We start from the raw sequence: 17,464 nt of genomic DNA, 5'->3' as shown, positions 1-17,464 counted from the left end.
CAGGGCAGAGGGTGGGGAGCCTGGGGCCACTTCCCCAACCTCAGTCATAAACTTCCAACCTGCTCCAGAAGCTTGGCTTTGGCTTGGCAGCCCTGCTTCAGACCAGACCCTGCCCTGGGTCTTGTAGGGCTCCCAGGGAAGCTTCCTGATCCTGGAAGCGATGCTAGAGCTTCCATGCGTGGGGACAAGGCCCCAGATTTTTCTGATACCCCTAGGCTTGCTTTCTGAGGCCCAGGCACTCCCAGGATTGCAGCCAGCACTTGAGACAGACAACCTCTGGGCCCCTGGTCTAGGTTCCTACTTTTCAGCAGGACTGTCCAGAGCCCTGCCTCCCTGGTGACATCCTACGGACCATCATCCCCGCTGTCAGGAGGGGAGGGGGTTAGGAGTCCTAGCTGTTCTCTCTCCACCCCTCAGGGAGGCTTGTCTCTTCCCTCCAGCAGCCGCAGGCCTGGGCAGCGCGTAGGTACCTGTGCCATGACATCGTGGGACCAGATGTCGGCAGCCGACGTGAGGTGTGCTTTGCTCTCCACTTCTGAGGGTCTCAGTAACGTGGGGCCAAACACAGTAGCCAGGTTGTGAAGGGACATCTTGTTGACGGGCTCCTTCTCAGCAACCCTGGCGGGGAGGGGAGGGGAGGGGAGAAAAAAGTCATTTCTGGCAGCCGTGTGGGGCTCCAGACCCTTGGCTGTTACCACTCCTGGAAGGATTCCCACAGGTGGTCACTAGCCTCCCTCTCCTGAGGGTAGAGACCGCTTGGTAGGGAGGGGACTCAGCCAAGGGACCAAGTTCCGAGCTATGTTCCAGTACGTTCCAATAACAGATTCCCAGCTCCTGGGCCACCCCTTGAACTGATGGTAAACTGTCAGAGCCAGAAGGACCCACTCCAACTCCCTTGCCTTAGAGATACTATCACTGGTTCAAGAACTTTCCCTATAATAATTCATGCTCATCACAAACCTTTGGGTAGGTAATATTATCATCTCCACTGTACAGATGAAGAAACCAGAGTACAGAGAGGTTAAGTGACTTGCCCGAGGTTACAAAGCTAGCAAGTGGCAGAGCTGGGATGTGAACCCAGGCAGTTTGCCTCCAGAGCCCATGGTCTTCCCGACCCCGTGCGTTCCCCACAATCAGCCCAGCCGTGGAGTGGGGCCCTGAGGAAGAGTCCGAGCAGGCGGGGCTGGGCAGGGGGCAAAGGCCTGAGGCTCTGCCTGCTGCGCTGTGGCAGGAACAACCCTCATCCCAGATGGAGCCCAGGGGCTGTTCTCCCAAGCTTTTCCAGAAGGGTCTGCCTCATGGGGCTCCAGAGCTGCCTCCCTTTGGATCTTCCTCTGCTTCTCTTGCATAATAAGCCAGATGCTCTGTAGATATTTCCCGAGTGACAGCAGGGGCTGCCATCTGTGGCTGGTGTCCAGCAGGCTCAGTACCACCCAACTCATCAGAGAGGCCCTGTGCCCCCCCCCGGTCCCAAGCAGTGTTTCTGGGGCTGAGACCCAGCCACCCCGAACAGCGCCCCTCGCCCCACTCCCACTACACCGTCACTCCACCCTCCAGGCCGGAGCCATGGATGCGCCTGCTGACTGCTTTGGAAACAGGCAGAAAAACACTGCCATGCCAGGAGGCAGCTGTGCAGCTGGCCCAGCCCCTCACCACACACACACACACACACACCCCAGCCAGGGCCCAGATGTGGGAACAGAGTGTGCCCGGTTCCCAGGGTGGAAAACCTAATGAATTTTCCTTCCCATCCCTCCTCTGTGTATCCTCCCCGCAGTGCTCGCCAAACTATTTGGGAATTGGTTGGGACTTCGGTCCTGGCCAAACCAGAGGGAAAATGTCTCATAATGGGAAAAACAAGACAGCAGCCCAGGCGTTCCCAGGTCTCTGGCCCTCCAGAGCCTGGCCTGGCCTGGTGGCCGAGCCGCCACTGGGAGCCTGGGCCTGAGGGCTCACGGCCCCTCACCAGGGGCTCCCTGGTCCCGGGTGGCAAATGGACTTAAAGGACGCCTGGGGACTTTTCCTCCCCACTCACACCTGGGACCGGTCCTGGACTCAAAAGTGAGTGACAAAAAAAAAAAAAAAAAAAAGTTAGTGACAAGGTCACCGTCAGGGCTAGCTTCCAGTATGAACTTTGCTGCAGGCGTAACTTGAGCAGCTGTTGGTTTGACCTGACTGTGGAGGGGGCAGAGGAGAAGGTCGGAAGGGCTGTAGTTTAGGATCTGGGAGATGTGGCTTCTAAGGGCAGAGCTGCTGCTAACCCCAGGCAAGTCCCTGCTGGGCTGGGGACTCAGATTCCCTATCTGTTCAATGAGCTGTGGGTCAAGACCAGCGGGCTTCAGATTTTTTTGACTGTGACCCACAAACGCACACACACACACACACACACGCACACACACGTTTGACCCGATCGTCCAGCACATGCAATGTGCGTAACTGAACAGAACAATAGGCACACTTGCTGCTCGCAGCGCACCGCGAGGCTGTCTCTCCTACTCCGTTTAAAAAATGCTAAGTGGACCGAATGACCTACTGACTGTAAAATCCACCTACAGTCCTTGGCGCTAGCCCTGCCTTTCTAAGCATTCTGTGGCCAGTATTTGAGGTTGCCATTAGGACCCAAGTATTTCCCAAAAGAGAAGAATGTGAACACAAGAATTTGAAGAGCAAACTCTCACCCTGCTATGGTGTCCCAGCAGACACCAGCAGACACCAGCACCCACTTGGAGGCACGGAGGCTGTGGGTTCCCCAGTGGATGTGTCCTCCCCCCAGCTGAAGCCTGCCCTGGCTCCCTGCCCCCTCCCCTGGACTGGGCCCCTCCCCATTACCTTTTCAAGTGTTCCAGCAGGAAGAGGAAGGTGATGAGGTTGGGGTCTGGCAGGGAGCGGAGCAGGTGCATCATGCAGTTTTCCTTGGCAGCAGGGTCTGACAGGGCTGTGGGGAGAGAAGGCGCTGGGGCGGGGCTTGGCTCGGGGCAGGGAGGCCTTAGCCAGTGCCCTGTGGTCAGGAGGCTGCGGGACGCTGCGGGAAAGCCCAGGCTGCAGGGGGTCAGGGGAGCAGACCCTGCAGGGAAGGGCCTGGTATTTCCCCAGCGGTGGGCTACTGGAGGTTCCTACAGGAGGCCCCACCACAACCTGTAACTCAGCCAGGAGGCAGGCTGGTGGGCAGCAGACACTGTTCTTCCCCGCCCTGCAGAGGCCTTTGGGGCTGGAGCCATTCCCCATACCTGGACTGTAAGGCTGAGTTTAAGACAGTGATGTCATGGCATGAATGTTCTCTCTCTCTTTTTTTGGCCGCACCACACGGCTTGTGGAATCTTAGTTCCCTGAGCAGGGATTGAAACCAGGCCCTCTGCAGTGAGAGCACGGAGTCCTAACCACTGGACCACCAGGGAATTCCCTGAATGTTCTTTTTCAAGCACCTCCGCTGCCAGAGCCCAGCAGTGAGCTGCCTTCCATGGGCTCCTCATTCCTGTGATCCAACCCAGGAGAAGACAAGGCAGGAGGGATGCGCCCAGGCCAGGATTTGGCCCAGGTGGGTAGAGGCCGGAGCCCTGCCAGCCAGGGCTCCCAGCTTCCTCCCCACCCTGGGCAAAGGTCAGAGATGAGACAGTGCTCCTTTTGGAAGGCTCGGTACAGGCCATGTCAAGTGTACACCAGCTCACTTCTTCTTGGCCCCAGGGCACCAGCCCCTGACCACCCACCTCAGGGCAGATTTCCCTGGATGCCTGGGTTTCTAGGCAAGGAGGTCAGTGTCCAAAGAGGAAGCACAGAGGGCAGCCCAGAGGGATGAGACGGGAAAGGGGCAGGGGAGAGAGGGTCCAGCCTCCAGATGAGGCCCCAGCAGGCCACACCTTGCCCTCCAGGCCACTCAGCCACACGGCCCCATGCACTGGGCAGATCAACAAGCAAGGGAAGCCGCAGATCTCCTCTCTCACTCTTTACTGGTCAGGGAGGCCTGGCTCAGCCCAGCCCTCAGGCCCCCACTGCAGGCTCACCGATGCCCTCCATGAAGGCTGGGTAAAGTCGGTCTGTGAGGAGGGGCTCGGGCAGCTCCCGGAAGTACAGCTTGAGGGTGCCAGCGATGGCGTTGATGTCCATGTCACTCAGCATCAGCAGGATGTCCTTGTTATCTGTAGGGGAGACGGGAGGTCAGGGGCTGTGCCGGCTGAGCCACCTCCGTCCCCCACGCAGCCCTCAGCTGGGCAAGTAGCCCTGTTCCGTCCCTATACCCATCCTGAGACAGCTTGCCCGGGACACCCCCCCACTCTGTCTCCGGTCTGGTCTCCCCAGGAATGGCAGGATGTAGGTAGTGCCCACAGGTGGCTTGTGACTCAGCTCCGTGGGGGGAGGGGAGCATAGATCATCATCCAGAGTCCTGGAGCCACACTCACACCACGTGTCACATGCCCTCCTTCCAACTGGAATCTCCCCACTGCTAAGCCCCTCTCTGGAAGGCGCTGCACATTTTTTATACCTAAAATCATGTTCCGACAAAGCCTCAGCTTCCAGGTGGCACAGAGGAGCCGTGTGCCAGCACGTCCCCAGCTCCCCACCCCAGGCTCCCCGAACACGTCTGCCGGGCAGCTGCCCACACCCACCGGGCCCCCTCTCAGCTCCCATGGAATCAGCACTGCCCGGCCAGTTCAGGTGTCCTGACTACTGGGTGTGCTGTTGCTGCAGCCTGAATGGCGAGATAGGGGAAAGAACCAGAAAGGTCAGGCGCCACCACCGAGGAGCCTACAGTCAAAGCGAGAGGCAGCAGTGCCCCTCCCAGAGGGCACTGGGGGCCCGGGAGAAGGCGGGGGTGCCCGTGCCAGCCAACCCAGGCTCAAAGCCCTTTAGTTTCCCTGCAGCCCACCGGGCACCAGGGAGCCAGCAAGAAAGCCAGGAACACAGACTCTGGAACCCGAAAGATCTGAGTTTAAATCAGGCTCAAAGCCTATATACTGAGTAATCCTGGGCAAGTGACTTGGCCTCTCTGAGGCTCAGTTTCCTAATCTGTAGCAATGGACAAGAGACTGGAGGGCAGGGGGTCACCCCATGCCATGCTGGGCTGTAGTTCACAGACCGAGGCTCCTCTGCCATTGGCTCGTCCAGGCCTCTCCGTGGAAAAGCCTCCCGCTTCCGCTGCGCTCTCCTCCCAGCCCCACGAGCCTGCCGGAGCGCCCCCTCCCCGCTGCTGCCCAGCTGGGCCTCCCCGACTCACTGGCATCAAAGACGGCCTTCAGCGCCTGGATGTCTGTGGCCACCCCTGATATCCGGTAGATGCCAACCTCCTCGATGCCCCTCTTCTCCACCTCCTCCACACACTGCCGGACGATGTAGGGCACCTTGGAGCGCTCCCGCCTGGTGGGGAGGGGATGTGAGGGGAGGGAGGATGGAGGGAGGCCCCCCAGTGAGAGCGGTATGTACCCCTTCTCTTCAAACCTTGGCCTTGGAGAGCTCTGGCTTCTGGGATCAGGAGGTGGGGGGCAAGGAGAGGGCTGAGAAAGAGGCCACGCCACCCCACCCCAACAGCCTGCCTGCACGCTGAGGGACAGCAGGGGACAAAGGTGGGAGGGAGGAAGTTTTAGGAGATCAACCCAAAGACTAAAGGAAGAGTGTTCCTCAGAACAGAGGGCTCAGATTCAAATGCTGTGGGGGCACCCAGCAGGTCACCTACAGAGGGGGGTGGGCCAGGTCCTGGAGACAAGGGGAGGGCGGGAGGCTGAAGGGTGCCCTCTCCCAAGGAGCAGCCACTCCTGGATTCCAGCCTGCCACCGTCACACCAAGACTCGGGCCTACAGTTGTCACATCTTCCCACCTATTACAAGAAGCTGACGATCTGGGATCTTCATGTGCAGTCTCCCAATGCTTAAGTGCTGGCTCATTTATTTCTAAAGCATCGTGTGAGGCAGAGAACACACCTCTGCAGGCCACTTTTGCCCTCCAAACTGGCCGTTGTGACTGTTGAACTGGAAAGTGATTGTTGAGGGGCCAGACGAGGGCGGGGCGCCTGAAGGGCAGGGCTGGCAGGGACCCTGGGCGCAACACCTACTTGGTCACCACGCTGATCTTCACACCGAAGACGCCGGTCTGCTTTTTGGACGGGGTCCTCTTCAGGCTCATGTCTCGGCTGGTGAATTTCATGGAGAATTCCACTTTGATCTGGTTGGGGGCAAGGCAGGCACAATCCCCCAGGGCGTGAGTGCCCGAGGAGTGCCCCCCAGGACTGCAAACAAGGGCTACCTCTCCCACCCAGGGCTCCCTGAAACACCTACAGGGTGGGAGCGGGAGGGGTGCAGGCAGAGGAGAGGGGGGAGGGGCTGGGCTAAGGAGGCGGGGGTCCGACAGCCCCCGCAGGGCACCAGCAGAGGCCAGGCTGCCCACCCACTGTGCAGACACTTCCTATCTCTCTGGGCTCACCCCATTCATCTCAATCACATCTGTGTGCCAGTTCTTCGTTTCTACAGTTTGTGGATCCAGCTGCAGAGAAAGAAAGAAAGAGGACGTGAGAGAGAGAGATGACAGCTGAGACCAAGCCAGAGCTCTCCCTGCTGCTCAGCCACAGCTCAGAAGTTGGCTAAAAGGTCAGGAAGATGGAACTGGGGGCTGATGCTTATCTTGACATCAGTCCTTCAGGGGGCTCCAGCCCCCAGGCCCCTCCTGCCCTGGCTAGTGCAAGACTGCCCCCACTCTGGGAAGGAGGTGGGGTGCGCTCTTAGGCACATTCACCCATCACCTCTCATTCACTCCTTACCCCACCCTGTGAGATGGGTATTATCACCCCATTTCACAGATGCAGAAACCGAGGCTCACAAACCGTCAGCAACTTGCTCAACTTCCTGAACTGGAGTTGACAGCAGGGGATGTAGCCCGTGTGCCTGGAGGTGGTGAACGGGAGGCGGTGCCACATAGAGGTGAAGAGCCCTGGGTCTGAATCACAGCTCTGCCACTGCCGACTGTGTGACCTTGGAAAGTTTTCACCTTGCTAAACCTCATTTGTTTCATCAGTTCACTGCAGCCAGTAAAGAACCTGCCTTGCTGGACTGTCGTGAAGACTCAGTAAGATAACGGGTAAATGGTTGGTCTCCCAGAAAGCAAACACTCTGTAGAGGAGGCCCCCAAACTGGGCAGGAGCCCCAGGGAGGTGGAGATGGCAGGGGAAGCACAGAGACATCCCTCACAGGTGACCAAACGGGACGCCGTTTCTCTGGCTCAGTGGCCTTCGAACTGTTTTTCCTTGTGCATCCATAAAGTAATTTGGAAAAACAATGCACACCCTGGCACATTTTTAAGTCAACATCTGAATATTTCCAGAGCAAGTTTAAATAGCTGCAAAGAATATAATTTCCAGAATACTGTAAATATTTACATCTTAAAATAAAACTGTTACATCATTCTTTTAAATGTATTCAGTGGAATCCAAATTCCATAGTGATTTGATATCCACCATCATCCATTTAAAAAACACATAAACAAGTTCTTCTTTCCCTTGTAGAAACCCTGCAATGTTCCATTTTCTCCTTGATTTTGTGTTTCTAGTCTATTTCTCCCAAAGAAATATGCCCTAGTTTGCATTTTTCTTTTTTAAAGTCTTTTATTCCTCACCCTATATTTTGCTTCAACAAAAATATCTGTATAAATGGAAATGAAAGATTTCCTGAGACCACTAGGCTCCAAATGTTTGAAACATATTCTGAATTGGTTATTACAATGATTAGCAATACATAATTAAAAATTTAACCAACACATTACAAATTTTAATAAATACTCAGCAGCAAAGTACCATTTTGGTGGAATTACATCGCTTAATGAGATGGGTAGAGCATTTTTTCTGTTTTAGTTCATGTATGTACACGAATATTTGCTAGGGTGAAATGGGGTTTTAGCATCAATACTGTTTTTTTAATTTTTATTTTATTTTTTTAATTAAGGTTTTATTCTAATGAGAGTCCACCGAGATTTTTACCCAGGGAGTGACATGATTTAATTAGCATTTAGCATTGCTTAAAGAGCTTGGTTTTTTTTTTTTCTTTTTCCCTGGCCACACAGTGCGGCTTGTGGGATTTTATTTCCCCGACCAGGGATAGAACCCATGCCCCCTGCAGAGGAAGTGTGGAGTCTTAACCACTGGACCGCCAGGGAAGTCCCTTGGTTTGGTCTTTAAAGATGTAAAGGATGAAACATCTTGTTCACATAAAGTAGATGGGGCTGAAAATAGTTTTATTATTGCAATGTTTGCAATTCTTTAACCTCTTTCCTCGGTATTTGCCTTGAATTGCATAGATACCTATTATCAATATTTATTTTAAATGATCTCAGCTGACCATTTCCATCACTTTTGTGGAAAGAAAGAACTGGAAACCAAGTGACTTGCGAAAGGGTCGGAAACCCAGCTTTTAGAGTCTTTTACTTTCTCAACTCCTACATCAGCACCTCAAGTGGCCCCTCTGTTGCCACCCAGGAGGCCTGGGAGCCCTGAGCCGAGTCTCCAGGAAGCCTCGGGCTCCCCTGCAGAGCGAGGTGGTGGTGCAAGGCCCTTCTCTGGCGGGTCGCTGTTTGGCAATAGCACTGTTGGGAACTGAGGACCTGCAAGCTGACTGCTTTCAAACTCTCCTGCCCTCGTAGCCCTGGACCGTCTCTGCACCCCCAGGGCATGTGCGCCATGGTCTGAACACTGCTGCTCTAACAGGCCCCTCGCCACAAAGGAAAGCTGGACCCGAGTCAGTCCAGGGTGGCTGGGCCCCGGGGCTTCTTACAGCTCGAGGTAGGACCCCCGCACCTTCTATCACCCACACACCCGCTGGGGACAGGGGGCACCCAAGCCTCCGACAGGGTCTGGGCCCTGCATCTGGGCCCAGGCCCAGCCTGGAGAACAGGACAGAGGGAGGGTGGTGTGGAGAGGACTGAACACCATCTCAGGCATGCTAGGGAAGCGTGTGGGACCCACAGACTGGCCGCTGCCCTGGCTCTCTGTTCTACAAGGCTCGGGGCCAAGTCCTACTGGGCCCCTGACACCTTCCTCCCCTAAACTTTCTGTCCCAACCCTCACCGGGCCTGTGGCACATCCCCTCCCGAATCCTGGGTCTTGGACACAGGGCCTTGGTCTGTCCCCAGCCCTGACCTCGAGCAGTGGCCACCTGGCGTAGAGACATCTCCACTGCTCTTCGTCCCCTGGGGCAGATACTACCCTTGGGACACACATTCTGGAATGACTACCTGCTTCTAATGCAGGTCTCTCCAGGCATCAGCATAAGCCTCAGGCCAATTCTGTGTTCCTGGACCCTAGTGCCCCTCCCCTGGCCTAGCCTCCCATGACCTGGCACCTCCTGGCAGCTGCTGTGGACTGAGCCAGTGGTCCCTCCCTGGGTCCTTGAGTGCTATGTGGACATAGCCCAAGTGGGGAACGTGCAGGGAATGAGAGTCAGACCGACCTGGGTCCAAATGTTCACTCTTCCACTCAACTGTGTGAATGTGGGTAAGTCACTTAACCTCCTGGAACCTCAATTTCCCTACAGGGGTGTCCATACCTGCCTCAGAGCGTTGCCATGGAAAATAGTAACAGCGACTGACGTGTTGTGGGCATTTCCTGTAAGTCTGGCTCTATGACAAACCCCTTACATACAGCATCTCAATCAATCATCATAACAAGCCCATGAGGTTTAAGCCTTTCTAGCTGCTCCCCTTCTACAGATGAGACCCCAAGGCTTAAAGAGAACGAGGAGTTTGCCCAGTGCTACACGCCTAGGAAGTGAGAGCTGGGGTACAAAATCAAGTATTCCTGACTCGCCTCAGCTAAACCTGCAAGATCCTGCCCAGCCCAGCTAGGTGTACAGCACCTAGCCTGGCGTCCTTGCCTCTTGGCAAGGCAGCTGCTGTGATGATGATTTATGTAGAAAGGAGACATCGGCCCTCCACGGTCTGGCACCACAGGCTGACCTGGGTGCTGGCAGGCCGACTCCAGTACAATTCTTTCATTCCTTCCCTCCCCATCACTTCTATTCCAGCTGCCAAGTAGCAACCCTACGTTTCCCTGGGAGCATCTGAGACAGGGCCTTAGCAAACGCTGATGCTAAGGCCTAATCCCAGCCCTGCTTCTTCCAGAAAGCCTTCCCAGATAACTCCAGGCCTCAGGAACCTTCAGTTCCCCTCTGCCTCCCTGCCACACTAGGACCCCGTCCCCTGCACAGTTTGCTGTTGTTTCAGCCTGTCTGAGGCCAGGTCTGGGTAAGGTGGCACTGTCGTGTTTTACTGTGAGTCCCGCCACTGCCCTATTCCAAATCCCCTCTGCAGGTGCGGCCCTGCTACCCGCGTGGGGAGGCCTGCCCAGCCTCTCGGTGCCCCGACAACGAAGCCCTGTCTCCCAGGAGGCCAGCAGCCTCCAGAAACCAAGTCTATTTCAGGATGTCTTTTAAAGACAGAGAAGGGAGGGTGCAGAGTAGAGAGGGACATGGCACATTTTCCAGAGAAATAGTGCTGTCTGAATTGCTGTGGTTATTTATAACCCCTGGGAAATGTGGACTTTGCTATTTCCTGATTAGATTAGCGCTGGGGGTGGAGGAACCAGCTCCCTGGATGTCAGTGGACAGGAACACCTGACCTCTCACCCTCCAGTCCCAGCCGATAGGTGCTGTGCCCCCCCCGCCTGGGGACCAGGTACCAGGGGGACACCAGATCACCTGAGGTAGTGACACAGATGGGGCTGCGAAGGGCCAGGCTGGGGAAACCCCCCAAGAGGGGCCCCTCCTTCACCACACAGGTAACAAAAACGCAGTGGGGCTCGCCCCAAGGAGCACAGGCAGGAGACAAAAGCAGGCCATAGAACATCCTGGAGAAAGTTATAAACGAGTGGCTGAACACAGCCTCTGGGAGCAGCTCGATTATGTCCTTTTTGCCTTTACATTTAGACCTGGTCAGGTCATGGTTGCACATTCAGACCTCTCCTGTGGAGAAGCCGCTGCCCTCTGGGACTGATGTCCCCGAGAGAACCCCCCAGGTCCCCTGCAACAACATCCTGGGCCCCTGCTGGGAATCCTGCATCCCAGGCAAGGAGCCCACAGAGTCTGAGAGAGAATCTGGCAGGTGGCTGGGAGGCTGCCTCACCTTCCTGGGCCTCAGCAGCCTCACGTCTAGGACAGGAAATGGGCTCCCCAGCCTTGCAGGGGGCTGAGAGGATCTGAGGCCCTGAGCCCAGGGGAGGACGCTCTATGTGCACCCAAACACCCCCCAGGTGGCAGGTGTGGCCTTCGTTTCAGGAATGTCCTCAGGGGTCCCCTCTGAGGGGTCTAAGCCCTTCCTCTCACCTGTTTCTCCCCAGCCTGGGGCAGGAGACCCTAATGTTCTCCTCTCTGGCTCCAAAGCTGTTCACGGCCACTTCCTAGTGCTTGGGATTTCAGAGGCACCGGCGAGTTTGGGGGCCCCCTTCCTGCTCCCCCTAGTAGGTGACAGAGTCCTTCGGACGGTGGGCACGGCCCTCCCACCATCCCACACTCCCTCCACCACGCAGCTCGCCCGCCCGACGGTCTCCTGATGGTTTCTGCTGCTGCCCCTTCCTGCGGGCCCTCACGTGGGCTCCTCAATCCACAAGGAGGGGTCAGTGCGGGATAACCTGTCACAACTGGCAGCTACAGTCCCAGCACAGAACACAGAGCAGCGGCAGAGTTACTTTGGGAGGTAACACGGGGCTTGCGGGTGACAGGGACCCGTGAAAACAGTATTCACCTGGGCTCCCAAGGGCTCCCAAGACCCCACTTTCCCACCCTGTGGCCCCTTGGTGCTGAGCCTCTTCCCTCAAAACCTCACACTGTCATTTCCACAGCACAGGCCCTGAGGAAGCCCACCTCCTTGTGCACGACCCCTGATCTCCTGTCCCTCTTGGGCCTGGCCCCACTCTTTCTTTCGTTGAGCACTGCTCTACCCTCTGCCCTCTGGGCCTGGGGCCTGGCATCCTGGGCCCGTCCTGGGTCGGTGGCATGGACTTCACTTGAAGCCCAGAGTTGTTTTGGGGGCTGATAAAAACTAAGTGCAGGGCTTCCCTGGTGGCGCAGTGGTTGAGAATCTGCCTGCCAATGCAGGGGACACGGGTTCGAGCCCTGGTCTGGGAAGATCCCACATGCCACGGAGCAACTGGGCCCATGAGCCACAATTACTGAGCCTGCGCGTCTGGAGCCTGTGCTCCGCAACAAGAGAGGCCGCGATGGTGAGAGGCCCGCGCACTGCGATGAGGAGTGGTCCCCACTTGCCGCAACTAGAGAAAGCCCTCGCACAGAAACGAAGACTCAACACAGTCATAAATAAATAAATAAAAGAACGTGAATTTCTTAAAAAAAAAAAAACTAAGTGCAGTGAACCATAGTATAGCTGAAGTTGTCACCCTCACAGGCGAACAGGACACCGAATAGAAGGCAGAGGTGTGGCTGTGTTTTGGGGACCCGGCCGGAGGCTGAGCGCTGGGCCGTGGAGACCAGGCCCTGAGCCGGGTGTTTTGTCTGACGGGGGTACATTTCCTGCGGCTCCCAGGTCAGTGGCCACGGTGGCGGCCCCGGCTGGCCTTCTCCTGCCCTCCCCCAAGTGCGTGCACATGCTCTGGGCTGGTCCCCTTGGGACACCAAAGCCAGCCTGTCATTGGGGCAGACCACAGGCGTGAGAGGCATGGTAGGGCTGGCAACAGGGGGAACAAACAGGGCACTGCCAAGAGCCTGCCTCCCCACCCCCCCGGGAAGGGTACTGGAGGGTTCCGTCAACGTGGCCGCTTGAGAGAAACTCAAGAGAGGCAGGGCGGAGTGGGAGGGGGCGCTGGGGCCTGTATGCTGGCTTCTAGCTCAGCAGCTGGTTTAGGGGAGACCACGGTCAGCCTCAGTAAACTGACCCCATTTCCCCAGAGGCCGGGCCCCCCCACCATAAGGCCAAGCAAGCTCTGTCCCTCCAGCCCTGGCCCTGCAGGGTCAGGCGCCCTCTCCAGGACAGCCACACGAAAGGCCTGTGCAGACTGTCCTGCCAGGCACCGGGATGAGGCCACTTCGCCTCAGCTTGCCTCCCCTGCCCCCCAGAACTGTGAAGTTCCCTGAGGCCCACATATGGGAAGGGTTTAGCGGCTCTGAATGAGGCGTTTATTGAAGCCAGGTTAGCCCTGTGGAACCCACTGTGACCTGCCCCCCCAGCGCCCTGCATTCCAGGGCTCAGCCTGCTCTGTGCCGCCGCGCGTTTAGCCCTCAGGCCGGCACAGCTGCAGACAGAACTCAGAGAGGGTCCGTCTTGCCCCGAGCCCCGGGGCCCCGTCTTCCTCAGAGCTGGCCTGCCCTCCACGGCCTGCCCTGCCTGGAGACTTCACCCCAGAACCAGGCCTCAAACCAACAGCCAGGAAGCTGTCCCGCCCAGCTCAGGGCCACGAGCTGACACGCACAGGGTCACTCTTGGCAAAGGAACTGGTCAGGGCTAAAGCAACACAGGGGCAGCCCCCAGCAGCCCTGTCCCCAAAGGGAAGGGGCCACCTTAGAGGTCAAAGTCCCAAGCGAGAGGCTCCCCGAGGTATGACCGGGAAGTCTCATGCTGCTGCCACGGAAAGAAAGGCCAAGGGCCTTTAGGACTGCCATGGGCTCAGCGGCCTCCCTCCAGACTTAGAGTGGTTTGGTGAGAATTATGAAAGTCCTTCTCTGAAGCTGACTTCATCCTCCCTGCCCAGGCCAGGAACGCTGTCTGGGCACAGAGCCTGCTGGTGAGAATGAGGCTCGGCAAGCCCACCGCCTGTACCCGCTCTGAGGGGCCTCGTGGTGGACTCTTCCCAGGCCCCACGTGCAGGCCCATTTCTGTGCACAGCTTGCGAGGCTGGGTTCTACACCCCCGGAAGCTCCCCATCCAGGGCACGCAGCCTTGACCCCAGTGGGGCCCCATGACCACCCAGACAACCAAGAAACAGCCGCACACCCGAGTGGGCCCTGGGCCTCCTCCTTGGCAGGGGGGCATGATGGCTAAAAGCACTTCCTGCACTAAGCCACTCAGTGGGACCTCATCGTGTCACTCTCCGAGCCTAACAGCACCCCGTGGGTTATCACCTAACTCACATCATGAGCTAAGAATGATGCCTGGTACTCAGCACCCGATCAAAACATGTCAGCGTCACTAAAACTGGGCTTAAACTCGCCAGTGGCTTCCCGCTGCACTCAGATTAGAAGCCCACCTCCTTGTCAAGGCCTGCAAGGCTGCTGCCCCCTCTGGCCAAGGTCACTTCCGATGCTCCACACAGCCTCCGTCTGCCTCTGAACACACCATGGTCCCCCCAGGCTGCAGGGTTTTCACCTCTGCCTGGAAGGCATTGTCCCCGGATCTTTCAAGAATCCTTTTTGTCATTTAAATCTTAGTTCAAAATTATCTCTTCAAGCAAGGCCTCTCCCCTCTGCTTTATTATCTAATCTGCTCCCCAATTTTATCTTCCTCGAGGTACTTGTGCAGCATAAAATGATCTCATTTATTGCCTGACTCTCCTGTGGACAGCAAGTTCCCTGAGAGCAAGGCCTCTGCCTGGGCTGCCTCTGGAGTGCTCAGCACATGAAGATGCTCCATCAATATTCAGAGACCAAATGAACAAATTGGGCTATGCAGGCTGGAGAAGGCAATGCCCTTTGCTCGGGACAGGGGTCGAGAAGCCCCACATTCCTGCTCGCCTCTCTCCTCCCGTGCTCAGTGAATGGCTGGCCGTGGCCCAGGGGCAGCCCTGTGACCTCTTCCACCCAGACTTTCCCAGCATGTTGAGAGTTTAAGGCTTAGGCGTAGGAATCTTGAGACGTGGCCAAAATCATCATATGAACTGGATCTAGGAGATCATCCTGTTCAGCTCCTTCATTATACTGATGCCAGAGAACCAGAGAGGTGAAGCGATCTGCCCAAGGTCACACAGCAAGTTAAGACCGCAGACTCAGGATTAGAAAAACGAGGCCTCTTGACTCCTACCAGCCCGGTGCCCTTCCTTCTCTGGCCTCCTAGGCTACACCAGCCTGAGAGGAGGGGGGCCGCTCCAAGGAGGAGGGCAGAGCACAGAGGGGGCATTCAGGTGTCTGATGGGAAGGGGATCTGTGGCTGTCGCTGCTCTGGCTGTGCCCATCTGAGGCACCCACCCTGGCTGGGGTCACTGTCCAGGAGAGAGATGGTTCCAGCTTCTGGCTCAGGCATGAGTTCCACTCTCTCTCAACCAAAGCAGAATTGGTGAAATCACCATGGGGCTACAGGGCTCTCCCAGCCTCTCTGCAGCAGACTCCCACCGGCAGCTCCCACGGTCACTTCCCACCTCTCTAGGCCCACCTGGGGGGGGACCAAGGACAATGGGGCCTTAGTCTAAGGCTCACTGGGATCCAGGACTGACTCTGGCTTTCTCCCGGGGATTGGGCAGGCAAGTTCCAGGCACGGGGATGTGTGTTCCTTTGGGTGCAAGGGAGCTGTCAGAACACGAACACCCTTCCAACTCTCAGCACGATTTGATGGGGAAAAGGAAGCCAAAATAGCACCTGCGGACCAGCTCCTGACAATCTGGGCATCCAGCAAGGCCACTCAGCAGAGGGCTGGGCCTTTCCAGACTTGGGCGCCCTGACCAGTGCCTGGTAACTCCCCCACACCGGCACCTGCAGAAGTTTCTGGGCTCTTTCCAAAATGTCTGCCCTCCTGGGCCTTCACGGCCTCTGGACAGTCCTGCGCCACTGGGCTTGGGTCGCACTGGCAGGCCCAGCTCTCCCCGGTCCAAGGCCATCCAAAAGCTGGGCCACCAAGCCCAGCATGGCTGCCTGGCCAAGCCACCTGTGGACCACAGAGATGCTGGAGAGGGCCGGTGCCCCTTCTAACCTCCCCCGGCGCCAAGAAACAGCAGCTTGCCCAGTGCACTCAGAGCACGGGTTCCTACCTGGGGATCCGTGACCCTCTCTGAAACAGCATACAGTTTGTGCATGTGCGTGGCTCTGGGTCTGGATGGAGCTCCATAACTGTCATCAGATTCTCAGAGTTGAGGACTCCTGCTCTGTGGAATCAAACAGGCCTCTTGGGAGCCAGCTCAGTGGAGAAGTGGGAGCAGGGGGGGTCAGGAGGCCACCCGTGTGGCTCCAGGAGTAAGATCCTCTCCCTCTAGGGAGTATGTATGCTGGCTGCAGGGATGGAGGGAGGTCTCACTACTCCCCCTTCCAAGTCCCCAGCCAGCCGGCCTGGTCACAACCCTGGCCCACACAGAGGCCAGGGAGGAAATGGGCTGGCCGCAGGGGTCTCCAGCCCCGCGGAGAGGCACTACTGTCCGCTTCCGACAGCTGAAGGATCGCTATAGGGGTGTGAATGGGCATGTGAATGGTGAAGACAGGATGCAGTTCCCTTCCCTCCGGCAAATAAGGTGGAGGGGGGCAGGGTGGGAGAAAGGGGGTAGGGCAGAGAGGTGGGCAGCCGGGGCAGGAGAGGTGTCTATTGGTGTCTAATAAGGTTTCAAGATCTTTCTTGATGCCCAGAGCCAGATGATGAAGTAAAAGTAAATGAGCCCAAGACATCTCTCTATACCCCAGCACCCTTCTACCCTCAATGCCTGGAACAGCCAGTGAATGGCTGACTGAGCCCTGGGGACATGCACATGGTTTGCATACCTGATGCTACCTGTTAGGAAACTGTCAGGTTATATTACAGACTCTGGGAGGGGTCTGGAGCTGTCCTGCAGTTGCAAGCAAGATGACAAAGAAAGGGACCCTCCTGAACCCTAGGTTCCCAGACTAGTGGTCCAAAGAGGGCTCCCCATCCTGTCTTTCTTCGGGTTGCACCTCTGACCTTCCCCAGAAGTAGAGGGGAGCAAACCCCACCTCAGAGCAGGTGGACTCGTCCTGGAGCTCAGCAGGAAACATCTCAATTCACCTTGCTGGCCTCTGGCTTCCTGAGAGACGCTCTTTGGTGGCGGGGAATTCCCAGACCCATGTGGCAACCCCTCGAAGCAGAGGCAAGGTCATCAGGAACCATCCTCAACTCTCCCCCGCTCCCCTGGACCCTGCCAGTTCAGCCTGAGTCCCCACCTCCAGCCAGTATCTGGCCTGGTCTGGGTCTGGACGTCTTCACCCTGGCTGCAGGGCAACAGTAGGGGCATGGATTCCTGCCCCTCCCCACCCCCGCTGCCCGAGACAAAAACTTCTGGCCTGGCCGCTGCTTCCCTGGGGCACTCCTAGCCTCTCTGGCTCCCACAGGTGACCCCATTAAAACCTTTGGACACTTTGTGGGATAGGGATGGGATTCCTCGTTCAGTCCTTCTCCCTCCCAAGTGCAACCTAAGGATCTAGAAACAGGCAGGATGGGAGGAAGACCAGGCACTGAGCCTGGTCTCCTTGAGGGTGATTTAAAGCCAAAAAAAAAAAAAAAAAAAGGAAAAGGAAAGCAGAAATGTGAAGCTAAACGCTGAGAGCACTGGCAGAACCCACAAACTCCAATGCCACGTGTCTCCTCTGCTCAGTGCTTGCACAACAAGCCAACTGCCAAG

At 57.0% G+C, this 17,464-nt stretch overlaps 1 protein-coding gene across 4 annotated transcripts in view; it reads right to left on the bottom strand.

The window, feature by feature from the left end:
• The window catches only part of ABR (ABR activator of RhoGEF and GTPase), a 181,663-nt gene that overhangs the window by 4,720 nt on the left and 159,479 nt on the right, over positions 1–17,464 (bottom strand). For all 4 annotated transcript variants that reach the window (XM_036836209.1, XM_036836210.1, XM_036836211.1 and 1 more), the window contains 6 exons: positions 6,409–6,468; positions 6,041–6,150; positions 5,210–5,349; positions 3,999–4,133; positions 2,830–2,935; positions 471–618 (listed from right to left, as the gene is read on the bottom strand). In XM_036836209.1, coding sequence (XP_036692104.1) covers positions 471–618; positions 2,830–2,935; positions 3,999–4,133; positions 5,210–5,349; positions 6,041–6,150; positions 6,409–6,468 — 699 coding nt within the window. The remainder of the gene's footprint in view (positions 1–470; positions 619–2,829; positions 2,936–3,998; positions 4,134–5,209; positions 5,350–6,040; positions 6,151–6,408; positions 6,469–17,464) is intronic.

The sequence above is a fragment of the Balaenoptera musculus genome, chromosome 20, assembly GCF_009873245.2.
Source record: "Balaenoptera musculus isolate JJ_BM4_2016_0621 chromosome 20, mBalMus1.pri.v3, whole genome shotgun sequence".
NCBI classification, from domain to species: Eukaryota; Metazoa; Chordata; class Mammalia; order Artiodactyla; family Balaenopteridae; genus Balaenoptera; species Balaenoptera musculus.
The sequence above is the reverse complement of the archived record's forward strand: the minus strand, read 5'-3'. Positions and strand labels throughout refer to the sequence as shown.